General features: G+C 37.4%; 1 protein-coding gene across 1 annotated transcript in view; it reads right to left on the reverse strand.

Annotated features, from left to right (window-relative positions):
* Window positions 1–15138, reverse strand: part of LOC124156889 (extracellular tyrosine-protein kinase PKDCC-like) — a 104915-nt gene extending 89777 nt beyond the window's left edge. Inside the window, exon 1 of the mRNA XM_046531377.1 lies at window positions 14035–15138. Coding sequence (XP_046387333.1) covers window positions 14035–14598 — 564 coding nt within the window. The 5' untranslated portion in view covers window positions 14599–15138. The remainder of the gene's footprint in view (window positions 1–14034) is intronic.
* Between the last annotated feature and the right edge of the window lie 335 nt (window positions 15139–15473).

Below are 15473 nucleotides of genomic sequence, written 5' to 3' on the forward strand. Positions count from 1 at the left end.
CTCGCTGCACCACTGCATCTATTACAGCACATTTTGAAAGCTGTCAATCTTGATTCTTCCGCTGCTGTCATCGTTCATGCCACAATATCATAAAGAATCATGCCCTATGTGTAATTCCTAATCACTTTCTTTCCGACTTCAACGCTTATATTTTCACCAACAAAGATACTGTTAATTTAAGGAATTCCGTAATCGCTTAGACTATTTTATTGACCATTTTTTTCTTGCTTCGATCATCGTTGGTCACTCGGCTACCCTAGTGGCATAAGTGCTTCTAGTTCATGATTCCTTAATTTTAGGCTGATCCTCGCTTCTTATTTTCTTCTGCAGACCAATATCATCGTTTTGTTTGCATTGATTTTCAGTAAATTTATACATTTCCTTTTATATAATTAAAAGAGTTTTCTTCATGTTTCTCTCTCTCTCTGAATTTGCTTCTGTAGCTAAGTTATCGGGAAAAGGGATGCTAATGTTTTCACAGTGGCTTCTCATTCCTCGCGCTTTCTATTTGCTTTCATTGTTAGCTTTCTCAATGAACGGATTGAAAATTACGGACACCAGAGCACAGCCTTGTGTCACTTACCTTAACCTTATCGACTACATTGAAAAGACACTTCGCCCATTTTTTGCAAGGAAATGTGAAAAATTCAAATGCCGTACTTTTTGAAGCGCTTAAACGCTTTTTGTGTGATATTCACATGCCTGTGGCCAATGTATAATGCAACGAATGAATCGGAATCCATTACTAGGTGAATCGGAATACTTAGGTTTTCAAGTAAACATTTTAAAGTCCAACTTTCTATGCTTGCTCACCTACTTTTGATAGCAATTACAATGTAATAACAATCACAGTTACAATGCATCCTGAAAGAAAATTTTTTACGTTATATTAAAAGGGTTTATCACAGTGCATACAATAATAAATCCAAACGGGTCATAAATCTTCGTTGAATTATATATACACTATTTACCTCTAGATTAAGAATTTTTAGGGGTACAAATTTATCGTTGATGATGTCGTTTCCCCCTAAATTTCACAATACCGTTTCAGTGGTCTTCGTAGCCTTTATTTGCTGCCATTAAGATTCCTACGACCCCGCTTGTTGCTTTCCTTACGTGTCTCTTGGTTCCAAACCTTCTTTTAACTATTTTTAAACCGCTCCACCTAACTGTAAGCATGTCTCCCACCGTTGCAGTGTAAGCAGTTTTCGGCTCACAAGAGGTGTTGAGCGGCAGTGTCAGCTCATTCAGCACTCAACCCCGAGGGCTCCTTGATACTCATGAGCAGCGGAAAGTGATGAACGCTTTGTAATTAAAGGAATGAAGTATGCCTTACCTCTTGCATTAGGCTCGCATCACTTTTCTCTTAAAGTCTCAACTTAGAAATTAGGGGCCTTCCTGGCGTAGATGATGGAAGTGTGCGTAGAGATTTAACCGTTACTCTGAAAATGGCTTATGAAGATTTGTGTCCTCTGCTCATATCGTTGACATATTTCAGATTTCAATTACTTTTGTGTCGTTTAAACCAAGTTCCAATTCCCCAAGCAGAAATTTATTATTTTCTAAACAAATCAGAGGTCCATGATAAAAAGAAGAACACAATGGTAATATCCACACTTTTAACGTCACAACTCAGCAACCGACCATGGTTTCAACACGTGTCATTTTCAAGGTCAATTACCATTGTGTTCTTCTTTTTATCATGGATATAAAGAACTTCCACAAAATCGAGCCGGATACGATTTTATAAATCAGAGGTCATTCCCTTTGTAGATATCGATTATGAATTTTAGACTGAAGGTATGGATGGTGCGACTAATGAGCGAGAAGGGGATGTTGGAAACAGTGTTAGAGGGTAGAATGTGGGGTAAACGAGGGAGAGGAAGGGAAAGAATAGGATTTTAGATAGAATGAAAGGGAGTAGGCTTTGTTGTGAATTAAAGTGGGAAGTATTTGCAGGAAGGGAGACTGCTAGAATTCCTCTTAAATACTCCATGCAAACATTCCTTAATCGGTAAAATATTTTAATAGCAATTAAATGTGAGTACGTAACTTGTTCAATATTTGAAATCTTTGTATCATTTTACGGCTAATATCAATTATGACGAAGATTATTTATTATCAATTCCAGATCTCATGAGTCGTGGTCTATTTTTAATAAGGCGTATTGTTTCAATTTAATTCAAGAATACCAAAATAGGAAAATATTCACACATTCCATATAAATTGCAGTAATCGTAAAGTGTAAGTCGTGTTGAAGGAAGGAGATGCATATCTTTGTTTTCTTATCGTTCATGGTCGTTAATACAAGTATTTGTCAACCGGAGAATTCTGTGGGTGACAGGGAGAACAAAATGTTGCTCTATTTAAAAGAAACCACACACTCCTTCCTTTATGCTTTTTTCAGGAAATGTTGGTCTTACCGAAGTTGGAATAGCTTATAAAATTTCTATTTAATATACTCAATGCGCTAAATTTTTAATTATTTTTAGAATTTATCATCATATTTCGGTGTTCTACCATTGTCTTTCGTTCCGTGACTATATCATTTGATGTGCAGAGAAGTTCCGTGGCCTTCCTTTTGCGCAAGTCACGCCCTGAAGTCAGAATCTTCAATTTTACAAAGCCATCTCAATGACCTGTATGCTATCGTTTCCTTCCTTATGTTTTCCCACTTCCTTCTTTATTTAATATTTTATTTAAAAGGTGAATGATAGTGTTGTATAATGATAATGTTTCATTTGAAAGGTGAATACATGAAAGGTTTTGCTTCGCTTGAATTTTTAAAATTGGTTGCTGCTATTCCTCGGGTCATTACCGGGTACTTTTAACGGCTCAGGCAGTAGTACAATTTAAACATTTGTTCGTCTTTCGAATATCATTTTGAGGCATCCATTTCAAAACTCGCATTACTAGGGCTCATTCTCAGGGAGCATGGGAAAGCAGACTGCATCGTAAAAGAAGCTATTACGCATTAGTGAGATCGTGCGGAAATAAATAACTGAAAGATATTTCGAATATTATAAATATATATTTCCAAGGGCAATGCCCATCTAATGAACTTTAAACTTATTAAAGAACCATTTTCCTAGCTTATATTGATTTATCATACTTCTGGAACTGAAATAGTGATAAAGATAAATATTTCAGAGTACCTATAAAATAAAGCATTTTCCTAGCATAAATTGTAGCCCGTTATAATTGGTTCATTTAAATTGAATTTTATATGTTTTTAATTCATAACAGAATCATTTCGCACGTATTTAAATTGCATTTTAAAGTTAATTCCGGATTTTGGCGTAGTTGGAGGCCTTGGTTGTGATTCTCCACCCAAGCTTGGATAGTCATCATTCACGCTGAATGGCGAAGTTGAATGGCATCATTGTCCCGCCGGGACACATGAATGCGGGAATCCGAACACAACTAATGCGGGCCCAGCGAAGGGCATTGTGGGTACGTCACGCATTAACTCGGCACGCAGCGCTCAAGTTGCAGGAGGCCCGCGTGTTACGTTGGGCCAAGCGCCGATAATTATGATAGATCCATGGTTTGGCGAAGTTGGGAAGTGATTGAAATTTTGGCTCGTCACGTTTTACCGAATTTTGAACAAGCACTCCGATGGTCAGGTTTGTGTGAAATAACTTTGTTTAATTAGTGAACATGCAATATGAACATCATCTTTTTTTCAGCTCACGTAGCTGATGCAGTAAATGGAGTAGTTAGATGAAAGGAATTAGTTTCTCTTCATTCTACGCGTGGAGGAGAAACCTGTGTATATAAATTAACAGAGCCGTATATTCTCCCATTTTAATAGTATTGAGACAATGCATCTAATATCTGTATATACCTACCAGATCTATTATATTTTCCGGGTAAAGTAAAGCACAGTAACAACTTAAGTTTGAAGTTTCTGCCATTATGTACCGGAAACAAAATTTTCTTCGCCAATACTTCTCTCAAGTAACAGAAAATAATAATAAAATGCCCACGGTAATGACTAACGTCTCGCAAAATTGGCAATTATAGCTAGATAAATTAACCCTACTAAAAAAAACTAACATGTTGCATAAAGCATGAGTTTATTTCCAAGGTATTCTCTTCTTTATGTGCCAAGTGAATCAACGCCTTTGAATTCAAGTCCGTAAAGGATTAATGGATATTTTAATAATACGTTATTGCTGTGAATTATGATGCATTTAACATTTGGAGTTTCAATTACTCAAATCAGTTACTACATGACAATAATTTGTATATTCCTTGCCTATAGTCATATTGAAGTAGTTCTCGAAGGGGTGATTTCCTTTTGATTTCAGGGATATGCTTCTATGGAGTTTTGAATATTTTGCAGTCTTCATGTTATGGATGGATCTCTCATTGGATACTGCTACCTTGGAGAATAAATATAGAGATCTATTAAATTTTAGTTTCTAAATGGGGGCACTATTTCATCTACACCTGCATATAACCCTCCGAGCCACCTCTAGGGTGTTAGGCAGAGGGTGACCTATCTATTAACTACATTGACCGCAGAGACACGGAGAGTGACAACAAATTATTTGGTTAAAAATTGCTTGGAAGCTGTTAATTTTATGAATTTTGCTTTAATCATATTCCATAGTGGTTTTAATTACTGTGCTAAATAGGGAAATATTGAAACATATATTTTTACTTGGGTACCTACTGTTTTACTTTCTTTTTTTTAATTTTGATAATTACTGATTTCCTAAATTTACGCGCCGAAAAATTAAACTGTCCGAGAGTAATGACAGAAGTTTGTGAGTCACAGCGAAATTTCTCTGATAATAAGTTTTTGTTTGTTTGCATGATTTTTTCTGCATTAGACTAGTCATCCAACCCTCGAAAATGACGCATATTTGTCTATGTTTATTCATCGTTTACCTAAATCATAAGTTCTCCTTTTGATTCATTCCAAAACTTCTCTCGTGAAAAAATATGGCCATTGTAAAATCTAAAACAGTAAGCAGTCACGTAGACGTTGGTTTGGCCCCCGTTTTGACATTTTTTCCTCTCTATACACTAATATTTTATGTAAATGCGGCCCCCCCTCTTTCAACATAATATCATTGTGGTAATTTTAAATCTCTCCTTCATTCTTAGAATTCTTGTTTCACAAAAGTGACGCATATTTGTCTTTGTCCATTTATCGTTTTCCGAAAATATTAAGTTTTTCTTTTGATGCATTTGGTTTTAAAAAATATGGCCGCCGAAGAAGTTAACTAGTTACGTAGAAGCTGGTTTAATCCCCTTTTTGAAAGTTTTTCTTTCCATACACGCGTATGTCTATAAATAAGCCCCCCTCTTCAGCGTATTATTATTATGGTAATTATTTATTCTTTCTCAGAATGCCTGTTTCACTCCTCGGTGGACTCGTTTTTCTAGCAGCGGAGACAGATTAGCAGGAAGGTAATTAGGCTGGACTAAAAATTCGCCGAGACATGCGGTCGTTGCGGTTGGTAGACAGGGATTTTCATTTCGATTTCCGTAGACCTTCTCTCCTTTCCCCTAGTGTGTTTTAATGCACTTGCGTTTAATGGGAGTAATTAGTACGAAATATTCTTGTAATTACGGCGGTTTAATTGCTGCCCAGATTCGGCGTCTCAACTCAAATGAATATAATTAATTGCTGTTCTTTCTCGAGCACATGATTTTGCGTAAGGGCCAATTCTACTACAATTAGCACTTTTATTCCCTTTATATTCCACTCATAAGTTCGATGAAAAAGTTCCAGGATATTTTTTGATTGTCATACATGCGCTCTCTAATTAACAAACAATGTCTATTCAAATTTAAAAATCCCTCTCAATGTTTGAGATACATATAGACCATGAAGACGGATAAATGCAGTTAGTCGAAAATTTTCATAAAGAGCAAGATTTTTATATGTAATCACATTACATTCTTTGTAAATAATGCTATTTTTAGAGTTTCATTATTCTGTTTCCTTCCCTAAAGTTATTACCCAGTGTGTGAGATGAATTCACTCAGGAAAATGCACTCATCTCACACACGGATGGAAATTGCATGATAGAATTACGTGATAGGAAAGTGCAAAAATGGCATTGTATTCTGCCCAAGGGATAAATGTGCTATTACCTTTATTAAAACTTATATGGAAAAATCAGTTCAATCAATTTAGAGAATTTCGTTGCATTGCCTTTCGTGAAATTTTTATCAGTTGGAACCAATGCATGATTTGAAATTTTAAACTAATTTCCCATATTTTCGTAATTTTTATTGTTTGTTTTTTTAACAATAGCGTAGCTTCATATTCTAACTTATTAATTGATGCAATGTTAATTTATGGATATGAGCTGGCTCTGATGTTTGATGCATTGGAGCTAATAGATATTCGATTTTTATTTCATGGCTCCAGTCACAAAATAGTGAAATAGATATTTCTTACTTTTCATTTTGTTTTTTAAAGCATATTCGTAAACATTCCGATGAAAATGTATCGCTTGACAAAATATTCGTATATTTTTACTTGTCAATGTGGGTAATTAATATATTCTTCTGGGTGCTTAACTTCTATTACTTCATTTGCCTTTTACTTAATGACTCGGCACTAGAAATAGGAAAATTTGTACGCATAAATATAAAAACCCATCATTTCGGAAAATGTTTTACTGTCTTTTAGCTCTAACGTAAAATTGGTCACGTCGCATCGTGAAACCTCCTCCCAATCCGTGAGACCTCCAAACAATCGAATGACAGGTCGTTGTTATAGCCTGAGACATTGATTGCTTACTCTCTCCAAATATATCTAAATATAACAAGATAACCCATTGTAAACCACTCCAAATTCCCAAAAGTTATTTTCTTTCCAGCATCTTCGTTCCAATTTCCCTCAAAGGAGATTGCTATATATGTTTAGTCGGTGGAATTGGGCATATTTCTTTTTTTAGGCACTGATTTCTTTAGCATTTCTCCAAATATGACTATAAATAGCAAGCAATGAAAGACACTTCGTTACTTCCACAATTTATTTAAAAAGTGCAACCGGTTTCGGCTGCTATGCTATTGTCAAAAGAATAAAATACTTGATAATGGCGTAGTATCCGAAACCGGTTGTACCTTTTAAATAAATTGTGGAAGTAACGAAGTGTCTTTCATTGCTAATATGGAGTCCTTCTACCACGAGTAAGCCTCAGTTTTCGAATTAAATAGAAATATGTAGTAAACTTAGTCTATTAAAATAACTCCATGCTCTGTTATGCCATTGCGTCACCTTCTCCTTCATCCAAAATTTCCATAAATGAGAATAACTTACCTAATTAGCGAGTGTGATTCGGGATTTTCCTTTAAATATCAACTTTTTGTTCTCTTGTTTGAGTCTATCTTCTCACTCCCCTTTCCCAGTTTCCCCCCCCCCCCCTCTCTTGTTCCTCCGACGAATCTCACCGTATGGCTTGAATGCAGAGAATGCTTTGGTCACAGTGCTTTGTGAATCTCACGAATTCGTGCCGCCTGCTACGACCAACTAAGCCTTGGTAGACCTCATTGGGCTTCCGAGGGGCCTTGGGTAAGACCTCGCTAGCTCAACGGTGCGAAGCCGTGAATTCTTATTCAAGTCCAGGTCAAGGCCAGTATCGTAGCGACGGAAGGTTTTTCCGGTTAACAATACCCCCCCTCCTCCCCCTTAAGCCTTTAAGAGAGGCTCCTAAGACGATTAAGATGGCCTTAATAAATACTCGTACAAAATTACTGTTTTTTATTCCTAAATATCACGTTTTCAACATCAAAAATCCTAAAATTTTCCGTTTGCCCTAGGGTGTTTTCCATAAACCTCGGGAAGGCCCAGAAATCTCCGGCAAACCCCCCCCCCCCTCACATTTCAAAATCCTGGCTACGCCTATGGTCAAGGGTGAACAACTTTTTCCTCTTGCGAATTTGCATTTGTCGATTCACTTCAAGGATAGTCTTAAGAGGAACAATTATGGAGTAAGAACTGATGCTTTCTCGGCGAGAAGGTTCCAAGAAGGCTATGGTCTTCTTGGAACAATTACTTACGGATATTCCGTTCGTTCATGAGTAAAGATCATAATTGGTCAGTTACCTATTTTTGCCATTTGCTTTCAATTGTCAGTTGAGGTTCTTCGTGGGAATTTCTAGATAATATAATGTATGACCAACCGCAGAGTCGAAAGCGATCATCCGGTAGATTTCAATAGTCTGGCCACTAGGGTGACACCGGTTTGCAGATGGACAAATCTGAGATGCTTTGGATGTAGCTTTGTAGGAATATTTGACATTCTGCCAGTGCAGCCTACAGGAAATTGCTCGCTCTCCTCTTTCTACGAAAGATACGAGAAGGAATTAAGGTAATGAGGGACGCACGGCCAATCAGCTGACCGTGGCTACACCCAGTGCGGCGTTTAAGGCAGAGCTGCGGCCCTATTCCGTTCTTAATTATATTATTTCTCGACAACAGTTGCTCGGACATAATAACGAATACAATTTTCGCCCTGTGCCCTTTAAATTTTTGTTTTGCTCTAGGAAAATATACCCTCCAGTTCGTTTGGGAAAATAATTGCTATTAAATTTAGTACTTTTTAATGATCTCTTAAATTTAAACTTATGGTGCGACTTTGGGCTCATTTCAATTAGTTTTCAAAAATGTCCGCAGCATGGTGAAGAATGCGGAGTGATTCATTCATTTCAAATATTTTCTGTGTGGTATATGCACTCGCAAGAAATAACATTGAAAAGTCATCATACGATTAATTAAAGTAATTAAGCGATTAAGCAAGGTATGCAAGTAATTTCAGAAGTACTCTGGCAGTCTCTCCTCCCTCCGTGGACTTTCCTCTTCAATTCATAATAACGCCTACTTCCTTTTCGTTAACTTTAAATTGTTATATCATCGCTAATATAAGTTCGGTTAGAATACGTAACGAAATTCCGTAAATTTTGGATGGCCTTAACTCCTGCGACACGTAAATCAATTTCTTCATAATGTGCAACAAGGGGCGATAATCACATGAATTTTGTTGCTATGGTTCTCCCAGATTCTGTAGTAATGTGAGCCCCACACATTTTTCTACCCATAAGCTCCTTCATTTTTATGGGAAAGCCTTCACGGAAGTCCGAGCGGAATAAAAAGTGGTCACAAACAGCATCCCATTGAGAATTCTCAATTCTCCGACTTACCTCAATCCTCTTAGCGCCTGAAGTGGGGATGGGGAGGGAATGGAGTTGACTGTGTCAGAAACCACCTTTGTCTCTCATAGATTTTCTTTCGTTCACTCTTTGATGTTGCGACTTAACACAATAACAAAATAATAAATACAACCAGTTTTTCCTGCAAGGCCATTTTAATGCTCACTGAAAGTACTTTCGTTTTCTTCTCGTCACAGTTAAATATCGACGCAGCAATTAAGGCAGATAAATAGAGTAGGAAAAAGGCGACTTTTTTTTATTACTCACATGAAAACAGCATTTATTAAATCCTCTCTAAGCCTCTTATGACATTTAAAAATAATTGCCCACTCAGTATCCAGCAATTCCATTCAGACAAAAAAACTTTTGTTCTCACTAGATTTTGTTTTTACCATGAACTGTTGAATAGTTTATTTGCTGAAAATATTAACTTTTTAATAGTTTGTTTGCTGAACTTATCGCCAATCCTGTAATTTTTAAACATTAATTGACTTCCCTACAATGTGCAGCGGTACTAACGCATTGAATTAAGACAAAGAACAAGCTTTAGTACAATCCCCGGGCTTACTAACACTCACGGTAGTATTGCCCGATAGTAATTATTTATCTTACTGAATCCAAACGTCATTTTTCAAAAACATTCTCTTGATTATTCATATTTCCAAAATTTATAACGGCAGGATGATGCGGCATGCGACATCGGTTTGTTTTGGTAGTCTCAACTCTTTCGTTTAATTATGTGATAGATTTATATTAGCCAATACGGTTTCATTTTAAGATGGATGGGCTGCATTTTGAGAAAGCACTACACGAGCATGATAAAACTCGTTTTTAATGGTATACCCAATGGTGGAGGACCTCGTTGAAGACCAAGGTTGCGTTCTCGAGACGAAGTGCTAAAGGATGTCAGAAAACTTGGAGTAGAAATAGAAATGATGGAAGATAATGAAGAAAGAGGCGGGTCGTTTTCGAAGCCAAAAACAAAATAGTTTTTGCGTTTACATAGCCACGGGAGTAAGGAAGTAAGTGATACGATGTTATATAAGCGGTAGGATATTTGCAGAATGAGATTCCCGATTGCACGATTTGTTGCTTCAATAAAATATGACATTTAAACGCCTCGCTCAACCAGGTATTGGTCGCAAACAGTACGCAGCATCCGCAACATGTTTCAGGTTTAAAACTTTCTTCTTTGATCTTTTGAAGACTGATCCAGATTGGCTGACCGTAACATGACATGTCACGTTTCAGCCATTAAGAAAACGTATTACATAAATATTCTTTCTTTAAAATCACGATGGAGTTGAGCTATGATCTCTTTATTAAAGTATGAAAAATGTGAGCATAGACAATATTGTAAGGTACTAAATTTAATTGATTTTATTTATATCTTAGTCGAACATATTCAAAATAATACAAATGATCATATGAATAATAAAAACCGATTAAACTGGAAATTGAATGGCAGTCATTATGGTTTTAGTTCAATAAGTTTTTTTTCATCGGCATAAAAGCACATAGGTAGCGCAGGTATCGGTGTCAACTTTAAGCGATCGATTCTCCATGCCATTACCAAATCGCAGGAATCGTTGGTATCGAGAATCGACACACCCCTACCGGTATTGTCTTCACCGCCAAAAATGATGAAAAATGGAATATTTTGTAATAAATCTGTAATTATTTGTTCGAGATTCTTATTGTATTTATCATCAAAATTGGACTTTAAACTTATCGTAAAAAAGAGTCAAAGGTTAATTTTATGATTGAGGCGGTAATTGAGTCAAATGAAAACATTAGCTGCGATATTTAAAAACAAGGTATTCAGGGAATCGGGGCCCTTAAAAATGTAACAATTGGGCTGAAATATCAGCACTTATACTCAGTATATAAAATTTTTTATCATGAGATTTATTTAAATGATATTTTCATTGTATTTATCACCTCTGTATTTCAATCAGCTACCTATCAAGGTGAAAAAATTACATAGTCAAAGCTTGTTCAAAACTTACATTACACTGAAAACTTACCACCGCATTGCACGTGAAAATATTTCTATTTAATATATTTTTACTGTTTCGTCTTCGAATGAAGAAAGATTTTATATAACCTTTTACCTGAGCTTAAGTAATCATATTAAATGTTTATTTGTGATTTTTAACGACTATAATCGTCTGTTAAATTGAAATTTATGCCAGTAAGAGTTGTAGACCCCAACCTTATACTAATTTAATGAATAGATTAGGTTGTTGGATTTAAGAAGAAGTCATTGCCTTGAAAATTTAATTTAATTCCACGCAAATAATTCTCTTTGGCATTGGTGTGTATATGGACAAGCGCGATACAGGAAATTTTCTCTGGGGGGAGAGTCAGGAGAGTGACAGGCAAACGGTCTTCTTGTATTTCAGATTAAAAACAGCATACAATAATTACCTACTGTGCGAAATATTCTCTTTATTTTAATATGAAAGTTATTTATGTAAAAGTAAGTAATCGAAGTTCCGTATTACAAAAAACAAAACAAACTTAATGATAACCGTGTTAAAAACCTTGTCTATTTTTTAAGCGTCTGGGGGGGGGGGGACGAGCCCCCTTGCCCCCACCCCTAAATCCACGTATGCATATGGGTGCACTTGCTAATTAGCGCGGGAAAGGGTATAGCAGTCGTAATGATCGGGATAGATAACAGGATGAGAGCAGTGAGTGGCCTTCATTTATTTTGAATATCTAACTTACCGTTTATTGATTCCAAATATTGATGTTTTACACCCAATACCTAAGGATCAGAAAAATTTTAAGATCATATCTTCACCATAAGAAACAAGAGAAATTGTTAAACATGCGCTTTGCTCTGTTTATTCATAGCTCTAAAGGTTGTGCTCTAATATTATCATTTAAGTATATCCATCATGTGTGACTTGTGATAAGAGAACTTAACTTAGGATTTTAAAATTTTTCTGCTCCGAAGACAATGGAAGAATAATAAAAAAACTCTAATATTTGTAAATGATAAAATAATTCTTGGAGTATAGGTCAAGAAGGTATTCTTGGAGTACCTTTACTCCAATAATTATTTTATGATTAATTAAATGAGGTCAAGATAAGGGGAGAAAAAAATCTAATATTTACAAACCCATTGATCTGCGGTGAAGTCTAAGGAAACATCACACATACGATCTATCAGGAAGTATACAAGATATTGGTAAACATCATCTGTATTACTTGTAGTTTTTTTTCAAAATAAAGCACACATTTTCATATCACTTAAATGGTTTTTAAGGTGGTTTAAACCCCCCAAAATATAGTATTTCGAATATAGTAATTTCGTATTGCAATGCAAATTATTAGATGTGCTATGAAAGAGACTCGAATACAATATTTGAGTTTTTCCACCGCTATTGAGGGATCAAAACCACGCTGTGATAGAAAAAAACTTTAGTTAAGGTGCTTAAATGATTTTTCTGCCGTGAGCATGCTTCAAACATATTTTCATGCGAGGCTGCTATCAACATTCCATTTTGACCGTGCTTCGGGGGGCGGGTAGGTTGGTGAAAATTTAGCATAGAATGGTCAGTTGGGAAAGCGTGACGGATGGTTTAAAAATTTTTAGCACTAGAACCGAGGCATGGAACTAATTAACCCCAATTATTGCCACTATTGAATTTCATATACTAAGAGATTTCATTGAATTTTTTCTTGATCTCGAGTCGGAAATAATTTTTATGTATTATTATAATTATTTGGAATATGCATTTGAAATGACTCAAACGAAAATTTGTTCCATTGTGGCAATTTTTTCTGTCATTATTATCACATCGCAAAATCAGTTGAATTCTTACAACCATTTGTTCATTGCGTCGTTAATTTGTTCCCGTACTATACATTATTATGTACTCTCGTTTTCACCAACATTTCTATGATTTGAAGGAGTAAAAAATGAGGGTATTATAAGAAAAACAACGACTCTTTACTTATCAATAGTGAAAATTCCCTACCAGAACATGTGTAGCCAAATTAGTACGTATGGGAACCTCTATGCCTAAATTCTCTCCAGCAACACAGACAACGGAGAGTGATAAAAGAAAAGGATCTGATTGGTGTGGTGGTTGGAGTGTTGGCTTCCCATGTAGTACATTCGAGTTTGAATTCCGGAGGTGGCAGAGATTTTTCATAGACTACCCGATCCCTTTTTGAGTTCTTCTTTGGGGGAACTTCAAGTAGGGAATTTCGTCCATGGGATGGGACGTTAAGCCGTGATCCCATTGGTCTTTCATTAAGAGAAAGATATTACCGACGCCGGTTGTCTCTTGACTCTTTCCTCATGACGAAAATTATCTCAGCTGTCGGTCGCCTTCTACAAATAGCATAGGGATCGGATTGGTGTGGTGGCTAGAGTGTTGGCTTCCCACCCCGTGGGCTCGGGTTCAAATCCCGGAGGTAGCAGAGAATTTTCAGAGACTGCCCGATCCCTAATTGAATGTTGTATAGTGGGCATGTCAAGCGCAACACTCCGTCCGTCGGATGGGACGTTAAGCCGTGTTCCCCTTGGTGCCTTTCGTTAAGAGCAGGCTAATGCCGACGCCGGGTTTTTCTCCACCCTTCCTTCCATACCCTTCCCTTATGGCGCAAATGGTCTAAGCTGTTGGTAGCTTTCTCCAAATACCATACAAAAAGGAAATTAAATAATAGTGCAAGAAAAAAATCAGTAGAGGTGGCCTTCACTTCTGGTAATGGTGAGGAATAAAACCGCTGTTCTAGTGTTGGATTCCTATAATAACATGATAAAAATTGTATGCAGCCGAGCAAATATTTTTACACAGAAACCGCAAAATTACAACTCTGTGCAATCATTCCTACCTGGACAATGTTCTCGTGCCTTAGCTGTCGTAGCAGCACCATTTCTCGAAGGATCTTGACCGCGGCCCTCCTGTAGCAGCTCGACAGTGACCCACCAGTCCTCTGGCATTCCCGAATATCGAGTCCATTGAGATTGACCGTCTTGATGGCAACGTCCCTGCCCCACACTTTGGCCCTGTACACGGCCTTGGTCCACCCGCCGGCCACAAACTCCAGATCGGAGGCTGCGTGGACCGCGGGACACTCGAACACTTTCACCCCGCCGAATCCGTTTCCATTAACCCCGCTCTCCTCCTCCGTAACGTCTTTGCTCGCGCCGTCGGCACCGAAGTAGGCGGAGAAATTGGCGGCCGAACCCTGCCCGACTCCCCGGTGGGAATCGGCTGGCGCGTCGGTGAATTTTTGCCGGAAGGATTGGAGTTGAGTATACTTGCTATTATCACCACCACTTTTGCAGGCACTACCTAACGTGGACTCTTCCCTCGCCGGGTCGAACCCGGGCCAAAAGAGGAAGGAGAAAGCTAGTCCTAGAAGACAGCCGTACGACACGACACAGAGACACATCACTACTGAAGATGGGCAAGCTGATATTGTGGACACATGACAATCGGTTTCACACTAAAGTAACCTTCCCGCTTCACTCATGTTATTGTCTGAAATGGTGATATTTGGTCCACCAACACTTCATTTTCACTTTTTTGAAATAAAATTGCTTTTTCTCAATAAACTAAGATCTTCTTGTCACTCACAGTTTTAAACGTAATAACGTTTTTTTTAATTTGTAAAATAGTTAATTTTCTTTCGTTGACCTGCGCAAAAAATTGTTTTCCTCACTCAGTGCCACAATGGAGTTGGAAAACTTTTACATCGTGACTGACAGACAACTTATCTTCGAGGCCTCAAGTAATAACGTGGGGGAACTTACTTTGGCAAGTTAATACTTGGGAAAAAATAAATGTAACTTAGATTTGTGCTTGTTTGAAAAGCTAATAAAATACAACTGATAATTAATCAAAAAATGTATACTAAGTACAGCACGAGGACGACAGTTGACGGAGAAGACAAGGTTTGGAGTGTTCCGGGAAGACCCGACACCACCTAACACTGCGGAGTCGGGGTCGACTGTGACGGGACGATTGAGGGAAAGAATGTCAGCCAATGCGCCGGCGCAGGCTCAGTGCTGCCGCGGTTGTGGCATACTAGAACTTCGACTCGCCAGCCGATATCTTGCTCGGAAAATCATTCTCATTCTGTGGAGTTCTTCGAAGTGGGAAGGTCGGTATTATCAGCCCTCTTAGATTTTTTCGATCGCGCCATGTTTCGCCTAGTTCAGCATTTGTTAAATTTCGTGCGAGTTAATGTTTGAATGAATAAAATGAACGATACAGTGCACCAAACCTGCCGTATTTCCATGGAATTACGTCATGTAGTCAAGTGAT

The sequence above is a fragment of the Ischnura elegans genome, chromosome 4 (assembly GCF_921293095.1).
Source record: "Ischnura elegans chromosome 4, ioIscEleg1.1, whole genome shotgun sequence".
Classification (NCBI taxonomy): Eukaryota; Metazoa; Arthropoda; class Insecta; order Odonata; family Coenagrionidae; genus Ischnura; species Ischnura elegans.